This window comes from Rhododendron vialii, chromosome 9a (genome assembly GCF_030253575.1).
Source record: "Rhododendron vialii isolate Sample 1 chromosome 9a, ASM3025357v1".
Taxonomy (NCBI): domain Eukaryota; kingdom Viridiplantae; phylum Streptophyta; class Magnoliopsida; order Ericales; family Ericaceae; genus Rhododendron; species Rhododendron vialii.
The window spans coordinates 37,792,369-37,811,748 of record NC_080565.1 but is presented as its reverse complement, the minus strand read 5'-3'; the positions used below and the strand labels follow the sequence as shown (position 1 = coordinate 37,811,748).

The following is a 19,380-nucleotide window of genomic DNA, read 5'->3' as shown; positions in this document are numbered from 1 at the left end:
TAGTTTTGAGTTTTTGTGAGTTTTGAGTTTTTGTGATTACCGTTTGAGAGAAATGTCAATCGATCGATCGAGATAGAGGCATGACTTGCCATGATAGCCCATCAATTGACATCACAGTTCCAAATGCTATTGACTCTACTCTAGTCGTAAGCAGAGACATGTGAGCCAACCTGCAAACTCAGTATAAGTCAATGTTTGGTTTGCCAACAAATGATTTTACGAAGGAATGTAAAGGCTATTTCTTGGGCTCCCAATAGGGTCCAATTCACCCTGAATTGATCACTGATAATTCCATTTGCACTGTAAAATTTCGTTATGTTTTAGCAAACTAAACATCGGAGCGATCAACAATTCCAAGAGAATGATAATTCCGGGGGAACGATGGCCTAATATCTCAAGTCCAAACTCGAAAGACACAATGTTCAGGTACACCATAATCAAGTTCTTCAATAAGCACATCTACAACTGGGAAGAACATTTTCACATGTCAAGGTACAAAGACCCCACGACAACACAAGGGGTTGAAAAAACCTCACTACGGGAAATTAAGGGTAGGAAAATCTGCCCCTAAAAAGAATTTCCAAAAATAAAAACTTCAAAGCAATCAAAGTAAAATAAAAAAAAAAAGAAAAGATTTCATAGTACAGTCCCGGGTAGTTCATAAAGAAGGCATGGGAACGAGTTCACTACCTAGAAGGAAAACGTAGAATCTGAAGAAACACGAGGAACTTCAGTTAGACCACACATGGACAAGGCCATGTGTGTTGCCAGTGTAGATCTCATTACGTTCTTCATCGTAGAAGAGAGCAGTGATGTCTTTAAGGGCTTCTGCAACAGTACTTCTAGTCCAAGAAGCTCGCGTCCGCTTCTTAGAACTGCAATTTCTGCCACTATAACTGCCTTCATCCATCGGAACACTGTTGGTTGCCCGAATTTTAGCGAGGCATTTCCCAGTTAAAATATTGCTGACATTGATAGACCCTGCTGCATGATATATACGCATACTGTTAGAAAACATAAAAGAAGGGAACCAAAGAAGTGCACTTCGAATTTAGATTTAATCGCACTTGCAAAATGCCAGTCCACGGTATAATCCATGATGTACATAAACCACACGAAAGCAAATAACAACCTAACTTCTAGGTGAAGATTGTCCAGCTATGTTGATTATCTGACAGTCCGAAAATCATACTAGGAGTCTTAGGGCTTTTTTTGTATAGTGGGGTCCATTTATAAAAAAAGGTTAAAACTTCTTTAACAATTGCTGATCCAATATGGCATCAAAGCTTTTAGTTCCTTGTTGCCCTGCATTCAAACCTAACCTGTTTCTTTCCCCCATCGTGTCTGTCAGTGTGCCTCTTTTATGGGTGTGGTGTTTGTGCGCCCCTAAGTTCTCTGTAAGAGTGTTCGCATGATTTTTCACTCCAACAGCTTTTCATGCACATTAGTTTCAATACTTTTATCCTCGAACTGCAATGTTGTGTTCAAGCTAAATTGGTCAGATGGTAACAAGACTCAAAAGCTTTATCGATGAATTACCATTTCCTTCTAACAACAGATCATCAGAATCAGCTTTGCAGTATGAAATTATAAGATCCTGGTCACTGGTGATATATATATTGTTTGTGTTGCAGTCAGGATGCCACAAAAGGTGGTCCTCGAACGATGTTACGAGCTCCCCGCGGAAGTTCCAAACAGCCACTGTCCTGTTTCTAAATGTCAGGAACAACTGGTTCTCATACAGAAATATAAATGCCGATGGAGTCATAAATTCTGTTCTGCTAACTTCTGTCAGCTGAGTATTGCGGACCTGCGAAACCAGTTCAGAGACTCAGATAATGTACTCATGTAGACAACTCTAAATATAATTAAAATAGTGTAAGGTAAATCCGTACATCAAGAATCTGGAGATTCTCATTTTGTTGCTTGACGAGTAGCTTCTCGTTGAACTGTTCAATGAAATCCACCTTCTTATTCCGATGGAGAAGATGGTTAAAAGTTTTGAGTACTGTACCATCCTCTATAGAAAGAATCTTAAGAGGAACGTGGCCACAAGCTTTGGTAAAAATCAACAACATGATGCCTGGACTGTTCCCAAGAAACAAAAAAAAGGTATCGATATGCATTAGACAGTACCACCCAGAGGCCCGTTGCCAATACACTGGTTCCCAAGGTTAAAGCGCCCAAGTAGGAAAAGAAAGTACAAAATTACCAAGTTAAAGGCGAAAAAGTAACCAGACACAAACTGCACAAGGAAAATTTTAATAATAAACGCAACAACGCCAGCAGCAACTCTCTGCCAGAGCCCAACCTCAAGAGCAACATGAATTGACAGTTTAAAATTGCACTGCTGTAGTATGGCAGAAAGATTACAAAAAGGCATCAAATGATTCTAAACTATGTACTTATTTTGAAAAGCCTATATTCAATCCATAAACTTGAATTTCCCAGCAGACAGTTTTATTATCCCATATGAAGCAAAGCAATCAAAGAAACAGTATAATTATCTCATATGAAGCAAAGCAATTGCTTATTTCAAATATGACTCAGCAACTAAACTGCCCATTAGAAACATAAATCACCTAACCAATCTAATAAGGCCTCAACCCAGCTGCCAAAATACTTTCTCTTCTCAGGTAACGCAAATTAGAATTCATTACGACGCCAAAGTATAAGTACACGTTGGACTAGTTACCGAAAGAAATAGCATAGTCTGTCCACTACCTACCGCTTAAAAATAGCCAACATACCACATGTGCAGACGAATGGAGATTTTAAGATCAAAACAATCTAGGACAGAGATAGTAAACTATCTCAACATAGAAATGACGGCTCACAAGAACATTCACTTATGCGTATATACATATTCAAGAACAAACACAAACCATGTATTCAGGTATCTCAAACATATTCAAGAACAAACACAAACCATGTATTCAGGTATCTCAAAGTAAAGACTAAAGATTACCTGATCTTAATCTCTTCAACATTCTTGTCTGATATGGAGTAAAGCAATGTATAGTTCTTCAAGTCAAATACCTTGTATATGCTGATAAAGAATGGAAGGATATACGCATCATAATCCAGAAGCAAATTGATCACAAAAAGGATCTTGATTTATTTAGCATTTACCTATCTTGTGCAGAATAAGTGAGAACCTTCCCATTTACATCATCGAACTCCACAAAACCAGGCCATTTCAGTGACTCCGACTCAAAAAGGGCAAAACCGGCATCTGGCTTACCCCTCCTTATGTACCTAGAGCACGTCAGCATGTGTATTCAGTAAGAAACACATGTCCTGAAAAAAACTTGAAAAACTGAGAAACACCAAAGGTAACGTAACATACTCAATCCTTGTGGTTCTGCACTTCAAAGAACTAAAATTGTCAGAGGCGTAAACTGAGACTGTGATGAGTGAATCATTGTTTTTATTGTAAAACAAGCTTCTTATAACTTCATCAGGACTGACATTCAGAAAGCATATCCTCTGGTTAGTCTCTGCATCAACAATGGACAAGATAAGGACCCTTTTCTTGATTCTGGGAAACATACATAATATGACAACACAAATTTTTCATGTAAACAGAAAACGGATAATTGATATGGTTTTACCTCGGCTAAATGCTGCACAAATACCAGACTGCGCAAGAGCAAAGACAATGTCATGAGCAGCTACAATTTCAATAATTTTCGACCTCTTTTTGAGAAAGGATAGAACCATCCCACAATGTCCTTTTGGATCATGTGTATCATATTCCTCCTGAAACAACAAAAAAATATTACTACACACATGATAGAGTTGGACTTCTAAGAAAATTCTGAAAGTGAAAACAACTAAATCTACAACAAGGTGCATCTTTCTCTGGGGTTAAAAACCAATTCTGGCAAGATGTATTCGAACATAATCCAAATGATATGCTGCCTGAATGGAAGTCGATCAGCAGTCAAATAATTTGATTTTGGCCTATTCAGTTGTTCAACTAAATGCCAGGTCAGATGCACAACATTGCCACATAATCAGGTATCCAATCAACAACTCCATCAACCCAAAATCTTATCAGAGGTAAACGGACAGCAGATAATATGAAAACGACTGCCCTCTAAATCATTATCATCCACAGCAAATCCCAATGCAAAACTTCTTTATCCTTTCTTTCTATGCAGTTAGTTAATCAGCTTTGAGACAGAAGATACACAGCAGAATGGTGTCATTTCTACCTTCCTTCAATAAGTAACCTCTACCAATCTTGAACACAAAAAACGAACTAACCAAGACATAAACCATAAAAAACAAACCCATCTCTTGGACCAGTTAGAGCTATGGGGTTTGAAGTTTGGACAACTCCACGACAAAATATTTCCAAGACAATTACCGGCAAAGAAAGAGCAAGAAAACATACTAGATCCCTTCCATTTCTTCAATCTTTTATTGCAATGCACGCCAGTTAACTATTCACCTTACGTTGTTTGGCTCCTTCCAATCCAAAGTTACAAAGATAAAAGAATTATAAGTAGCAAAACAATAAATAGAACCCACAATGGAAGAAACCACACAGCCATGCCAAAGAGCAAAGGGACCTCCCAAGTGCTAAGAGCAGAACCAGTTTCTAACACATTCATTCATCCTCTACAAAGGGCAGAACAAAGCTTCATTCATCCTCTACAGAGCCATATTAAATTTGAACTTATTTGAAAACAAATACCCACCGCGAACAACCTCATCTCTTATTTAGATCAACCCAGTTCTGTACCATTATAGAGTTAACGACTATCTTCATACAATACTTTAGACTATTTCAAAAGTCAAAACTAAACAACTCCCTATAGTCCGAGAGACATTACAACTTCTCCAATAGCTATGTTATAGAGACAACGTCCATGGCTCTAATGCCCAGAGTGTCCATAGGAAGAAACATCGTACATATCAAACCATGTCCGACTAATTCCACAAATACTCACATAGAGACCATCTCGCTTGACAAACCTGCTGATGGACAAACATAGCCTGTATGTGCGTTTGTAAATCATATCAACCTACTCGGGAATGAAGTGGTTGAACACAGCCCCTTTGGATTGCGTGATTTCATGAGAAAATGTAAGGGTTATCATTTCTCACCAAATCTCATCATTTTTGGTAAGAAACGGTGAGAAACAAAATAGACCATTCATTTACTGCGGCCATTATCGTGGGCATTAGACAGGCAAAGAGTGCAAAAGTAACAGCAACGGCAGTAAAATGAGAAACACAATTGAATCACTGAAAGGGCAAACCTGCAAGCGAATGTTCCTAAACCTTTCTTGGGCGTCGCTCATACTGAAAGCCCGGTCGCGCTTCGAACAAATCTCCCTCCTCTGTATCTTCCGAACGCTGTTTACGAACCCATCGCCGCCGCGAGGCCGTTTCTTGGCCACTACCCGGCGGCCGCAGCACGGCCGAGGACTGGCGGAAATTCTCCTACCGTCCATTTTCCTAACCTAGCTATCTGTACAACTCGAGTTAAACCTAACTATCTTCCTCTGTATAAACCCTAATCTACTGTACATGCGCGCGTCAACATCGATCCAAGGAAAAGCCAAACATCTTCGACAGAATAAACCCTAAAAGGAAAGGGTTTTTCGACAAATTGCTCGATACAACGAAGGAGGGAGAAATCTGGGTCCCCTCTCCCCTCTCTCTACTTGCCCCTCTCAATCTCTCTCTAGAAATACATACGTAAACGCAAAATCAAAATTTGGCGATAAATCTACACACCCAGATGAAATTAGGGCTTTTTAAGCGAGGGAGATTCTCCTCTTTCTCGAGTTGCGTCTTCGTCTGGATATCTCTCCCAGAAGTAGAAAGGAAAATGTATAAATCTCTCTCTCACTAGCCGTCTGTGTTGTGTTATCGGAACTCGGAAGGGATGAGTTTAATCGGAATGGGGACAGAGAGAGAGAGAGAGAGAGAGAGAGTTGGACGTTCGGAAAGGGCCTTGAATGAAGTGATGCGTGCGGCTTGATTTGAAATCCAGATTTGACAATTTTGACGGTGGGAAGGGAAAATTATTAGTTGCTCTCGTAGTACCGTCACGTTATGCTCCAAAAGCCTCTGCTACCACTTTTTCTCGCGGGTCCCAAGATTAGGGGTGTTTCTATTAAAAAAATATTAAAAATTTAACGCATTTTACTATTTCATTTTCATTATCAAAAATAATTCAACAGTTTACCATTTCGTTTCTATTAACAAAAAAAATTTATTTTTACTATAGTAATTCTACTCACAAACTTGTCAACAACTTATTTACTATCATAAACAATTTGTTATATCTCAACAACTTATTACCAAAAATATCTAACAAGTTTTTAACAGCAAATAAAAATTTACACATTTTTTACCATCAGAAACACTCCTAAGAGTGAGATTTTCCTATTCATAATCTTTTGTAGTTTTTGTAATAATTCGTGAAATTAATCATTTTTTTTTACGAGATAAATATAAAAAGTATGAAAATGCACACCGGAGTTTATACCCTGTACTGCTATAAAGTTACAAACTCTCTTTACAAAATATTTTATATTACAAAATAATACCACTTATTTGGTCATTTTTTGCCGTTAGTGAGTTTTTTTTTTTTTATAAACTTTTTTAGACTTCTGTATTAAAAACAGATTATTTATTCAAAAAATAATAATCAAATATGAATCAAAGAAAAATTCAAAAAAACAAAAAAAAAAAAACCAATAATTTGGAGAAAACTCACACTAAGTTTTTTTTTTTTTTTAAAAAAAAAACACCCTAAGTGTGCTAACCCTACGTGGATGTGTGGTGTTAAAGACCTGCGAAATATAGTGTGCGAGTGCTCCAAGTGCACCAAATAATCACGGGTGGCAACTGGCAAGGGCACGTTTGCACTTTGCAAGCATGTTCCATTCTTTTTCAATTTTTTCTTTTTCTTGGAGTATAGTACTTGTAGAGATTTTAAAAGGACAAACTTTATTGTACTTCATCACAAGTATCTTGATCAAAGTATCTTGATCAAAGTCAAACTACTAAATGAGAAACACACAACGCAATCAATATCTTTCACGCAGGCAGCGACACTCATAATTTATCGTAGATTCATACTAAGAATTAGTTGTTTCAAATGAGATAAAGTGCTAGTTAAAGGCAAAAGATAACCAATACCCACATGATCAGATGGACTCCAACCATGTATAAACGGACACGAGGGGCTGCTGTCCCAATTTTGGGGCTCACCTCGGTCTCGCTCCGATGATCTGAATCGTTCACTTTGTAGAGCTCGTCGAGTAGAACAACTATGCAAAAAATTAGCTTAATTGGATATCATTAAATACCTTATCGGAGCCCATATAACTCTCAGTCCATGGGTTATATCGGATTTGATCCAGTGTTTCGAATCCATTCTTTTTAAGATAAAAAGGTTCCGATCAGGCACTTAATGATATCCAATTAAGCTGATTTTTTTCATAGTTGTTCTATTGGACGAGCTCTACAAAGTGAACGGCGGTTCCGATCATCAGAGTGAGACCGGGATGAGCCCTAAAATGGGGCGCAACAGCATGCTGCTGTCCCCTTGGGGACAACAGCCCCCCTCCCTCCTATATAAATGCACCAATAAATCTCCAAAAGATATAAATCTGATAAAGTCACCATGAGTTGTCTCGCCAAAAATATTATGTAGAGTAAGAACACTATAGGCACGAATATTGTTGTAAAGCAATATCATTTTTGAATGAACCCAATCTATGAACGAAATATTTGTCAAAAGACAAAACTAACAACTCTCGAGAAGACGATAGACAAAATTCTTATAAATCAAAACAACAAATCGTTGATCTGAACATACAATATAAAGACGAGAGTTTTTTTTATTTTTTTGTGCATACCGATGCTCTGGACTATCAATGAAGGAAGCATGATAATGTGCACATAAATTGATTTGGGTCTCTAAGACTGCCCTCTCTGATACTATTTGGCTTTGATTTAAGGGCATAATTCAACAACAAAAACGTCTTTGTAGCTCCTCGGTTTTTTGAGGTTTAGAGGGGCCACTGTTTCAGTGGTATTCTGAGAGCAGCCACTTTGTGCATATATTGCCAAAGATTAGATCTGTTTCCAATCATCCCCGCCCATACTTCAAATGATTGGGGACTAAATGGGTTCTGTTATGTTGTTGTAGTTGTTTGGCAAAAGCACCCCTGTTTTTGCTAAGTTTCTGTTTTGGTATTAATTTTGTTTTTTGATTTTTTGTTATACTCATATTGAACTTTTTGAATTAATCAAGAGTCTAAAAAGTAAAGAAAAAACTAAAATTCACTTAAAATGAAAAAGATATCAAAAAGATGTCCTTTTCAACTTTTTCGGTCTTCTTACTTTTCAATTTTAGTGCGCATTTTAATAAATGTCTGATTCATCTCATTGGGATAAATGATTAATTCTGAAATTACCAAATAAATAAATAAATAATCAAAAAAAGTAAAATAATGCCGAAATACTTACCAGAGCGAAAATGTTAGGAACAAACAGATCGAGTAGCCCAATCTATCAACCCAGTAGTAACAGCCCATGAAACTGGACTGAGGTCTAGTCCAGTTCTTTAACTGTCCAATTTGATCCCGTTTTGGGCCTTTGACAGCGAGCCTCTACCGGGCCACAATAATGCTCAGAATTACTTACTTTGAAAGCCTCTACACAGAAAATTAGTTTCATCGGACATCTACTATAGACCATGCCATGGTGTCATGGGAGTGTGGCTTTTACGCAAGACACGCAAAAGCAAGACCTCATGACAGTTGGTATCAGAGCAAGACTTTCTTGTGACACGTTGATCCACTAGCAGTAGAGGCGAAGGATATAGTTGTCGGATCATTCTATGTTTACTTTCCAGCAGATAGATACATAAACAAAACATATTTGTACAAGAAAAATGAGATGATAAAAATTAAGTTGAAACTTAACTGCCCATTTTTTTCCTTGTACAAATACATTTCTTTCGTATATTTATCAATGTTCGATCAAAGCAAATTTATTTTTCGATTGAATAACATACTTGACGAGGTCTACTTCTCAGTCCAAGTCCGTGGTAAAGCAATCAAAAAAGAAGATAATTTCAAGCTTAAATATAATAAAAATAAAAATAAAAAAAATTTTTTTTGTACCGTTTAAAAAGATCTCAATTCATATTGGTGAAAAAATTATTTACGTAACACATGATTTTTGAGTTTGCAATTACATTCTTTTTCAAAAAGTAACTTTTTGAAGGGAGTGGAACACCTGGATAACAAAATGCTGACTAGACACAAGAGAGAGAGAGAGGAGAGAGAGAGAGATGGGGGTTGCAAGTGGCATCCACGCCGCCTATCTTCCCTCCAAATTCCAACCACCACCCAAAACCGCCACCTCCAAAACCGCCCACAACAAAACCTTCCGCCGCCGCCGTATTCCTCCGCCACCCCTGTTCATATCCACAAACCCAACCCACGTGAACCCTCACCACCTTCGAGACCTCTACACCCTCTCCAACCACTCCTGCCACCGCTTCCCCGCCCTAGGCGCGGACGGCCGCCCCGATCCCGTCGACCTCGACAAGCTCCGCATTGCCCTGTCCCACAGCTGTATCGTCGTTTCCGTCTTTGCAAAACCCGAGGTCGTATCGTACTACTCCTCTTCTTCGTCTGAGAATACGATGGGGTTTGGAGGAGATTGGTTGAGGAGAGTGGTCCCCGTTACGGCGGAGAATGGGATGTTGGTGGGTTTTGGACGGGCCGTTTCGGATGGTGGATTGACTGCTGCAATTTACGACGTCGTGGTAAGATGAACCATCAATTAGACGAGTTTCATCTAGTTCCATCTACTGTGTATATTAAGGTACTAGACGCCCTGGAAGACTGCCCAAATTGTGTTATGCAAAAGATGGAAAGGGAAAAAGCTTGAATTGATATTAATCAGAATTTAAGCCTGGGATGTGAAACTAGAAAAGTGGAGACAAGATATTTGGCATCTTTTTTTCTTCTTCTTCTTCGTGGAAGTTTTGTTAGGTCGTTGAAGGGTTTAGGGAATAAAAATGTAAGCCAGTCTCAAATTTACGGTCTGAATTGTATAATTGTTTAAGTGAAATGATATTCACTTCCCTTGTTTAAACACTGATTTAATTATTTAGTTGTAGATATAGGGATAGTAGCATTACTGGGTGATATGGGGGGTGTTTTGTATTGTTATCAATCCAAAGCTAGAAAACAGTTGGGAATCTTGAATTATGATGTGCCTGGTTTAGAGGATAAGTAGACTTTTTGAAACTTGAAAATCATCATCATTTCTCACCAAGTATGGTATTCCATTGCAAGCTTAAGATTTCACTGATTAACAATTTAACAGGAAAAAATTACGGGAACAAAGATGAAGTGCGAACAATGTTCTACTTAAAACGGAAAAGAAAAGAAGATTGGGCAATGGTTGTGATTTGTCGGAATAGCTAGTAACTTGAACTGCGTTGATGTTTGCATCACAATTCTTTGTATTGCATTTGCATTTGGATCATTGTCGTTTCTAGCTCATTGCAGTTGCTTGAACGATTTCTACTTGATCCACCTAGGAAAATTGGAGTCACATTTCGCCACAGATTTGGATGAAAAAGGTTTGTGGATCTTGAAACATGATTGGAAATATTCAAAAGGAAGGTAGCTGTTTTTTTCAACCATGCACATTGTTAAGAGATCTAGGTCTAACTGTAATCCAATTGAGTGGTGCTTCTTCTTTTTTCTTTTTTTGTCCTATACTCCTCAATCTTGATCCTACTGGTTGTTAGAGCATTATATTTAATTTGGAACATCTAGTCGTTTTGCATTTACTAATGCAGTCATGTTTCAGTGAATTCCAGGTTATTCCTTCTCTACGAGAGATGGGAATCGGCAAGATGATAGTCAAAAGAATCATAAGGTTGGTTGATACTCTTTTGAGGCCAGTTTTATGTTTCACCACTTAAAGTTACACTATTTTGTACAAAAATATTGTGAAGTTAGTCAGTAACCTCGTGGACATTTCAAATCATGGTGATCTACATGGTTTGATGTGTAATAAGTCTGAATCTTGCAGTTTATTGCATTTGCGATGGTAATTTGGTAACCCGCGGGTGTATCATAGTGTTTGTTCTATAATGTTTGAGTATGGACCATTTGTAAACAACATTTATTTGCTCATCCTTAATGGTGTCTTAACATTTTCTTGTTGCAGCATGCTCACTAGTAGAGGCATCTATGACATAGCAGCCCTTTGCTCACATGAGGAGAGGTGAATTTTCTAAACAAATGTGGACTTCAACTATTTTGTAATTCTTCCCACGCGCTTACTTCAATTTTCTGTGGACTTGGATTATGTCTTCTTGTGCTTTCAACCCTGTCCAAGGAATCCCTCATTATGTCATGGGCAACAGGTATATGAGGTGCTCCTCTGCTGTATTATGTAACTATAAGTTACCATCTTGACATAAATGTGTAGCCAATTGTCCTCGGCTGAGTAATCATAAATTTGAGAACATGCGTATCAAGCTCAAGCATTAGTTTTTTACAGACCAACAGTTTACTAGCCCATGGAAATTTTACCTCCTTTTAGAGCTTTAGTTTGTTTCCCTAATAAGCAATCCTATGTACCCACATATGTTACTGACGGGGCACTGTATTTGGCAATACATTTTTAACAAGGGATCCAAAATGGTACTCCTAATAAGTATGTCATTCGTATTTTACTCATGGATCATAAATTCAAATAACATTTTGCTGCTGATGGTGATTCCCCTGCATCTCTTTCATAGGTCATTCTTTGAAGCATGCGGATTTGGAGAGGACAGTTTGGGAGCTACTACAATGATGTATACAAGGACTGTTTCTAGCTGTGAAGCAAATCACATGGTCAAACATGTTGGTCGAAAGCTATTGGTAGCTCCACTTGTTAGAGAGCCCTTTAAGCCATGATTTGTAATAAGTCATAAAACTGTCAGCTCTAGCATATGACTTTTGCAGCCGAACCCTTGAAATGCTAATTGGGATGTTTCAGAGGAACTCAAGTTTGCTTCTGTCTCGGATATTGATATCCCATTTTCATATCTAGTTTCAACTGAGAAACACAATTTCCGAAAACAAGGCAAAAGAGGGTGGAAATCTGATGGTATCAAGGAGGATATGTCTGCACTTGCCCATGACCTGGCTGAAGTTTTCATGTAATGTAGACAATTGGACGTGTCTTAGACATTACTATAGACATACACATGGAATAGGAGTAGTATTTTTGTACATATTTTCTGTACAAAATGATGTAGCCTTTTCTAGTGTGTTCATTGTAAGATAAAAAATCCCATCATCCTGACATATAATTTCGATAATGTCATTATCATATCATTTTGATGAGGTTTTTGTGTAAACAAGTAATTTCGTCATTCATTTTCATTTTTCTCAGCAAACCTTTATGTTGCCAAAGTTTGACTCTTGTTCAGATTCCTGCTTACCTGGAATGCACTTGCTAGGGGCAAAAAAAAGGTAACAAAGACTATCCTTTACCACTGTTGGTATTTATCCTTTGACATTAAAGTAAGTAGCCTTCTACATGATGCCACTTTCTATGAACTTTATCAAAAGAAGAGCCACAGAGGGGGAGAAAAAAAATTATCCGACCATCTCTTGTTCCTTTCGGTTACAGCAAATTGCCAGAAAATGGGGAAAATATGGGTGGAGGTGTGCTTGATTTCAGCTCGTGGGCTCCGGCGAACTTCGTCGCTGTTTAAGCTCCAGTGGTATGCAGTTGGGTGGATTGATCCAAACAACAAATACTGCAGCAGGATTGATGCTTCCGGAAATGCAAATCCAGTTTGGAAAACCAAATTCTCAGCTCCGGTCGATACCTCTGAATCGGAATTCCAAGATTTGGCACTTCAGGTGGAAGTTTACAGTAGGGAGCCCATTTTCCTTAGAGAAAGGCTCCAGGGGACTGCAACTGTTGTGCTGAAAGAGTTTTTGGATAAATATGTCAAGAGTTCTGAGGTTTCCAAGCCAGTTGAAGAAGTGGGGAGCTTTCAACTGAGGAGAAGGAATTCTAATAAACCTCAAGGATTTGTTGATGTTTCCATCCGAATATCAGAAGAGAGGGAAGAACCCAGTTCTTATACAGGTATGAAATGAATGTCCTGATTATTTGCTTTAAGTCTTTGAGTTTGTTTGTCTCTAGACTTTTGTTTGAGTCATGGATTGGCTGACAGATTTATGAATGACAAGGAAAGCGTACAGGAGAAGATTAGAAATAATGAGCTAAAGTAGTTAAAATTGTTTATTTGGTTGCTCTTGGTTTTCTTTGGTTTCCTTGCTCTATGAATCTCTTCGCAAATTCGTGATTTAAATACAGTCTTATCTAACCCTTTGGATGGTGAGAACTGATGAGAAAAATGACGAGAATCTTATCAGTTATCACTTGTTTGGATGAATAGAAGAGGTGCAAAATGTAGAGGAATTGGAAGGTTTTTATTAGGTTTAAATGGTCCATTTTGTTTTTCACCAAAACTCATAAGTTTTGATGAGAAAACTCAATCTTTTCCATTTTTCACCAATTTGTCCTCATCCAAATAGGGCTGTAAAGTCTTTTGCGTTTCTGGGTTTGTTCTTTGTTGTATAGTGTTTCTGATGCTTAAATTTCAGTTAGTTGGCTAATTCCCCTAATAGCTTATTTCAGCATAGACCCCCAACACCCTTGAGATGGAGGGGGTCCTAATGCTCATGAAGTTCTAAATTCTAGTTTGAAATTGCAGGTAATGGCGATGGATTCAAGCTCATGGATCACAACAACAACATTAACATATCCAATCAATTATATGGAATGTCACAACCACCCCCGCCACAATTTCCTCTTCCACCACACCGCCCGCCAGAAAATCGACCACTGCCATCTTCCAACTATGCTTACCCTATGCCACTGCCTGGAGCTTATTCTAATTCATCATTAGGCGGTCCAAGCCACCAATCAGCAGGCGGTCCAAGCTACCAATCAGCAGGCGGCCCAAGCTACCAATCAGTAGGAGGTCCAAGCTACCCACCTGCAGGTGGGCCCAGTTATCAGCCGCCACGAACACCACCACCTCCACCTTCTAATATCGGTTACCTACCCACTTTCCTCCCTAGAACAGATTACTTACCGCCGAGTTACATGAACATGCCGCCGACTGGCTGTGGGGGTGGCACCGGTGGTGGACGTGGTTTTGGAATGGGATTGGGTGCTGGAGCATTAGCAGCCGGTGCTGTGATCTTTGGTGATGATTTTATATCAGGATTTGATGTTCCAGCGGGGTTTCAAGATGCTAGTCTTACCATCGTAACTGATCCTCCTTTCTGACAAACAAAGCAGCCTGTGTAAAATTATGTTGTGACATGAGATGGTGATCGGTTTTTTTTGTCATACTGTTCAAGTATTTGTTAGGCATTCTATATTTCTTCTCTTTTGTTGGATGGAATTTGAATGAATTACATTCGCAGAAACAGCATGTCCCAGCTTTCAGTTCAGATAATACTTTTCATTTCTGTATTACCGAGAAGTGAGCATTTGACTTGTTACAGTTGATCCTATTGATGATGGTACAAAAATGAGTCTGCCATCTTGACAGATGATTATATTTCATGCGACATTTATTCTGGTATTTGGAACACAATTTATGACTAATGTTAAGAATATCCAAACTAGGGTTCATACTTACAGCAACCGGATCCTATGAATTACTGAATTAGTTCTTTCAGCTGATTGATAACCCACCAACCTGCGGTTAGAACAGAAACAATTTGGGGTGTATAATAGCACATAAACAGTCAAATGGCTGCTTGCAAATATTGCTCCTGTGAACGCCCAAAAACTCTATTTAGAAACTTTTCAACAATCGATACAAATTCTTCAGCCTTCTCTTCTTGGGGTAAGTGGCCACAATTCTTGATTAATTCTAGGCAAGACCCGGGTATGGCTCGGGAAAGTCTCTCGGCATTCCAAGAGGGGACAAGCCGGTCAGAATCGCCGGTGACAATCAGAACTGGATTTCACAAAATAAGAAGAATTAGCATTGCCATCAGAGGTTTGAATAAGTCAGGAAATGGTAGACAAAATGGTGAATAGTTCAGAGATCATGCAAAAAATTGTGGAGGTGAAGATTGAGTTGATTTTGGGTAATAATAGATCTCCTAGTGGAGATTGCTATTGTCACCTTAATGGATTCTCTTTCCCTTTGCTCTCTTTTTGTTCTTGTTAGATAATAAGAAGTGACAAACAAAAAGGAGAGTCTAAATTATCACCTGGACATGAGATTTCATTGAGCCTATTCGCCAGTGGTGGCTTTGATTCAGATGACGAATCTGCAAGCATTGCCGCCGTGAATTCCACAAGGGCCTTGTCCCAACCCTTTACCCTCAGCGGCTGTGAATGACATTAAGGTAAACTTGATGAGGAGAGAAGAAAAAGAAATCTACAGAGAATAAGATTATTTTCTTCTTCACTTTCTTATTCTTTCCTCTTTTTCTTCGTTAGTTTTAATTGCCCTTTTATTTTGTCTCTCAAAAATTAATCAAGGGAACTATTATGTTCTCTTTCACTTTTCTTTTCTTTGCAAAATAAATCGCCAAGCTAGAAATTCTGCGACTTACTTCCCTTCTGTTCTCTCCCTTCCAAAACACCAACTAAACCACCAAACCAATGAATCAGTATCAAGAAAGACGTGGCTTTTAAAGATAAATCACCTTTGTATATCCACGCAAGACATGTTCAGGGACCTGATTTGAATCATACCATGCATTTCGAACAGCAGCTATGCCAAATTTATCTATCACCATCCTTGTCTGTAAACAAAAGTAGGCAAAATCAGGTTACGGTAGGTAATACCGACTCATGTCCATCCATACAAAACCAAACCACATGAAAACCAGAGAGTACTTGATCAATTCGTATCTAATTCTATTTAGAGAACTTGACTTATGAGACTAGAGAGCCAAAACTAAATCTTTAGACAAAATCATCTGAGATCGTATTTGGATGATAATAATTTGACTGAGGCCTAAAGAACTGGTCAAGTAAGCGATTTCCAAAACAACTTGAACATGTCGTGGAATCAAGCTAAGCTAAGAAAGATCATTACCAACATCACACCCAAGGAAGACCGCAGAATTGCAGATAAAGCCTTCTTGTAGAGAGAGTTAACCATTACTCCCATCCCTTTAAACAAATGCATTATCGCCTGGGCAATGTATTTGAAGAACTCTGACAAGACGTTACCAAGCCTAATAAATGGATTTCCATGAATATTTGAATAGGAGATTTCTTCCTGCCTTTGAGTGTCTCTTCCGGATTGATTTTCTTTGACAACTTTACGTATATTCAATGGAGCTAGAATTGCAGGGGCAACAAGGATTAGAGCAGCAACGCGTTCAGGTGCTTCAAAATATGTATCAACTGCTACAAGAGAACCAGCTGAATGCCTGGCATCTCATAATTGATGTTTTCAGCCTTCAAAATAAACAGAGACAACAAGAAAAGTTCTCCAGCATAATATTTACCACTTAATGGAGAGTAGGATTATTACAGAACAATAGTAGGATAATTGGTTTTAAAATTGTTGAAAAAGCAAGCAAATATCCATCAAACAGACATTTGTTCAAGGGCAAAGTTTTCCTATTTTGATTGCAAGAGAAGAGTTAATTTTACCTTACAGTACATCTAACTCCTTTAATCATTAAACGAATAGCTTAAACATAACTGCCATTAAACCAACAGCTTGAACCTAAAGTGCTGGCAAAAGCTACGTTACTTACACTCTTATAAAATGCATGAAGTGAATACGTGTCCTACACGAATGGTTGGACATCCACCCAACAAGCATATTATGAATGAAATCTATTTCACAATACCGGCCAAATCTACCCTAGAAATTTAAAGAAACCATTGCATATAAATACTGTAATGTTTCATTGGAAATTGGAACAATAGTTCGATGAATATGACTTAGACAGCACCTGCACCTGACACTCATAACTGGGCCCATGTAACAGAAGACAGAAGTCATACATAACAATCAAGGGTCCTAACTAGAAGCCACTAAAAATAGTTCAATGAGCAGTACAGCTGTGAATGACAACATAATTTGTCTTGATTTCTGATATAATACGACCACACGTCAAAGAAAAGATCTAAAGGATCAGCAATTAACCTATACAGTCGTATCACATGCAGGACTCTCTAAGATGGAAGAGCACATGAAAAAGGAAAAAAATGTAGAATCACAGATGTACATACCCCATCAGAACTGCCTTCTGAGCTGATAATAAGTCGATGAAGAACAATGTAGCTAGCACAGAAAATACCATGGAGTATGGATTCAAAGGTTTCCTATCTTCACTACTAGAAGGTGAATGCTCATGCGGATTCACCCTTGATGTCAATCCAAAGGCAGGTCTATCAAAGGCAAGCACTTTTGCTCCGGTGACGTGTGCTAAAGGCTTCATAACTCGATGCCATGAGAAGACAGAGGCTCCAAAGCCGTGCATCAGAATCATAGGAAGGCTCATTTGCTTAGTTTGGGAAGGAATTTGAGAAGCAATTTGTTCCTGTAATAAGTTTTGTGCGACTGATTCGGCATCGCATATCTTGTGGTGTATTTGTACCCCTTTGAACTCGCAAAAACAACTGTCTGGATCGGCTAAAAGTGCAGGATCCAGTAATTCGTCTTGGTCTATCCCAGCTATTTTCTTCTTTTTTTGCTCTGGTTTTGTTCCCAACAATTGCTCTGGAGATATTAATGAAGCATGTCATAAAAACTCGGATTTTCTAAGACAGCAAGGGAAAGAAAGAATCCTAGCTGTCCATAATATACACACACCCATATAAATCATGGTTCAACTCCAAAGGTGGCTCTAACAATTAAGCTACTTAGCGCATCGCCTACCAAAGAAACTAGTCTTGGGGCCCGAAAACCCCAGCTTTCCAGCGACCCAAAAATGGGCTTCATTTTGACATTCGGCCTGATACAGATATCTTGGACCGCTATTGTCCAACACTTGGTTAAACAAATCGATGACGTAAAGTTCATATACTGTTGCTTTGGGATTGACTACTTTTGCTCACCCCAAATCTAGACAAAATTGTTGATACTTGATAGTCGATGGGTTCAACTACTCCATCCACTTCCCTAATGATATCCATTTCATACTAGTATACCCATGATTAGCATGCTTATCTTCAACATCCAATTTTTTCCCAATCAATCAATCCTATACGGCAAAACAGGAGCATCCAAGTCAAGTAGTCAATCGCAACCAACTGAATTAGTACCATTCTTCCTTGAACTAAACATACGTTCATATCTGTATGCTATATAGGACTGATAGCAGTAGCAAAGAGCACGAATTTACCGGAATACTCTGCGCCGGATCCGCTGACAGAAGCAGAAGAAGCGAAGGCAATCATAGATGAAGAAACAAGATTGCCCCTTTTGGAATCCAACCGCAATCTAGTGCAGGGGCACCTTCTCTCCAACGGAAGGGAATGGGTTTTGTTGTCTGGAAATTTTGGTGATTCAGAGCGGCCAGGGAAACAGAACTGGTGAAACCCCACCAATACGCCGCCACTCATCGTTCTGCCTGCTCTACGCAACAAGGACTACATGCACATGTGTGTGTGTGTGTGTGAGAGAGAGAGAGAGAGAGAGAGATTAACGAAGTAAAACGAGATGGGTATTCGTATTCCAGCTGGAGAAATGAAAGAGCGAAAACTCTACTAGCAATGAGCTGAGAGATGGGCACTTTACCTTGCCAGATATTTCATCGTGGATATTTTACGAATTGAGATTCAGGCAATACTGGGTTGCAGTTAAATATTGAAATGTAAGCCCAGGCATTATGAGTTCGAAACTCACAATTTTTCGGGATTACATTGCAAAAAAAGAAATTTCTGGAGCGCGGATCGGAGAGAGGAATAGTCCAAATACGCATAAGTTGAGCCGGACACCCTTGAGTCCTTGATCATCGAAAAAATATTATACTCGAATTCAATTACCAACGTTTTTGACAATTGGTGAAGAAAAAGGGTGGAAATCTAAAATCCACGTCACATGAATGAGATGACAACGTCCACGTAGCCAACCTCTCTCACCCAACATTTTTCCTCCTTTTGTTGAAGTGAGAGAGAGTGCAATTGGCAAGTACCTGAATATACTCCCACAATGATTTGAGTACTTCGAATTTACTCACGCAATATTTTGATTTTATGGTTTTGCAACTACTTGATGGGGATTCAGAGATGCTACAAAGCAGCTTCCTGCAAGCGCTCGCGCTCTACAGGGAGTTGCTTTGCAGTATCTTCGGATCCGCTTGACGG

The 19,380-nt window shown here is 38.8% G+C and overlaps 4 protein-coding genes and 1 non-coding gene across 8 annotated transcripts; 3 read left to right on the top strand and 2 right to left on the bottom strand.

Annotated features, from left to right (window-relative positions):
- Nucleotides 1-427: 427 nt before the first annotated feature.
- LOC131301278 (uncharacterized) lies at nt 428-6,012 on the bottom strand. Of its 2 annotated transcripts, none has more exons than XM_058327466.1 (8): nt 5,274-6,012; nt 3,615-3,762; nt 3,350-3,500; nt 3,133-3,258; nt 2,969-3,049; nt 1,896-2,088; nt 1,540-1,810; nt 428-984 (listed from the first exon to the last, which is right to left on the bottom strand). In XM_058327466.1, the coding sequence occupies exons 1-8, from the start codon at nt 5,466-5,468 to the stop codon at nt 731-733; spliced, it is 1,419 nt and encodes a 472-aa protein (XP_058183449.1). In that variant the 5' UTR covers nt 5,469-6,012; the 3' UTR covers nt 428-730. The 2 variants fall into 2 exon arrangements, with proteins under 2 accessions (XP_058183449.1, XP_058183450.1); XM_058327467.1 differs by having other exon boundaries at nt 428-981; nt 5,274-5,994.
- A 1,893-nt stretch (nt 6,013-7,905) lies between these two features.
- Nucleotides 7,906-8,013, top strand: LOC131302151 (small nucleolar RNA snoR100). Its single transcript, XR_009191625.1, has one exon. It is a non-coding gene; the product is annotated as a small nucleolar RNA snoR100 (small nucleolar RNA).
- Nucleotides 8,014-9,286: 1,273 nt separating this feature from the next.
- On the top strand, nt 9,287-12,534 carry LOC131301456 (GCN5-related N-acetyltransferase 3, chloroplastic). Of its 3 annotated transcripts, none has more exons than XM_058327767.1 (5): nt 9,287-9,811; nt 10,880-10,938; nt 11,233-11,289; nt 11,810-11,933; nt 12,451-12,534. In XM_058327767.1, the coding sequence occupies exons 1-5, from the start codon at nt 9,332-9,334 to the stop codon at nt 12,532-12,534; spliced, it is 804 nt and encodes a 267-aa protein (XP_058183750.1). In that variant the 5' UTR covers nt 9,287-9,331. The 3 variants fall into 3 exon arrangements, with proteins under 3 accessions (XP_058183750.1, XP_058183753.1, XP_058183751.1); XM_058327770.1 differs by lacking the exon at nt 12,451-12,534 and adding an exon at nt 12,018-12,401 and having other exon boundaries at nt 9,288-9,811; XM_058327768.1 differs by lacking the exon at nt 12,451-12,534 and having other exon boundaries at nt 9,290-9,811; nt 11,810-12,401.
- Nucleotides 12,535-12,683: 149 nt separating this feature from the next.
- On the top strand, nt 12,684-14,562 carry LOC131301455 (uncharacterized). The gene is made up of 2 exons (XM_058327766.1): nt 12,684-13,158; nt 13,790-14,562. The coding sequence occupies exons 1-2, from the start codon at nt 12,705-12,707 to the stop codon at nt 14,368-14,370; spliced, it is 1,035 nt and encodes a 344-aa protein (XP_058183749.1). The 5' UTR covers nt 12,684-12,704; the 3' UTR covers nt 14,371-14,562.
- Nucleotides 14,253-18,842, bottom strand: LOC131301452 (uncharacterized). Its single transcript, XM_058327763.1, has 6 exons — nt 18,417-18,842; nt 17,302-17,791; nt 16,148-16,487; nt 15,753-15,851; nt 15,312-15,432; nt 14,253-15,052 (listed from the first exon to the last, which is right to left on the bottom strand). Exons 1-6 carry the CDS (start codon nt 18,634-18,636, stop codon nt 14,838-14,840), a joined length of 1,485 nt encoding a protein of 494 aa, XP_058183746.1. The 5' UTR covers nt 18,637-18,842; the 3' UTR covers nt 14,253-14,837.
- Between the last annotated feature and the right edge of the window lie 538 nt (nt 18,843-19,380).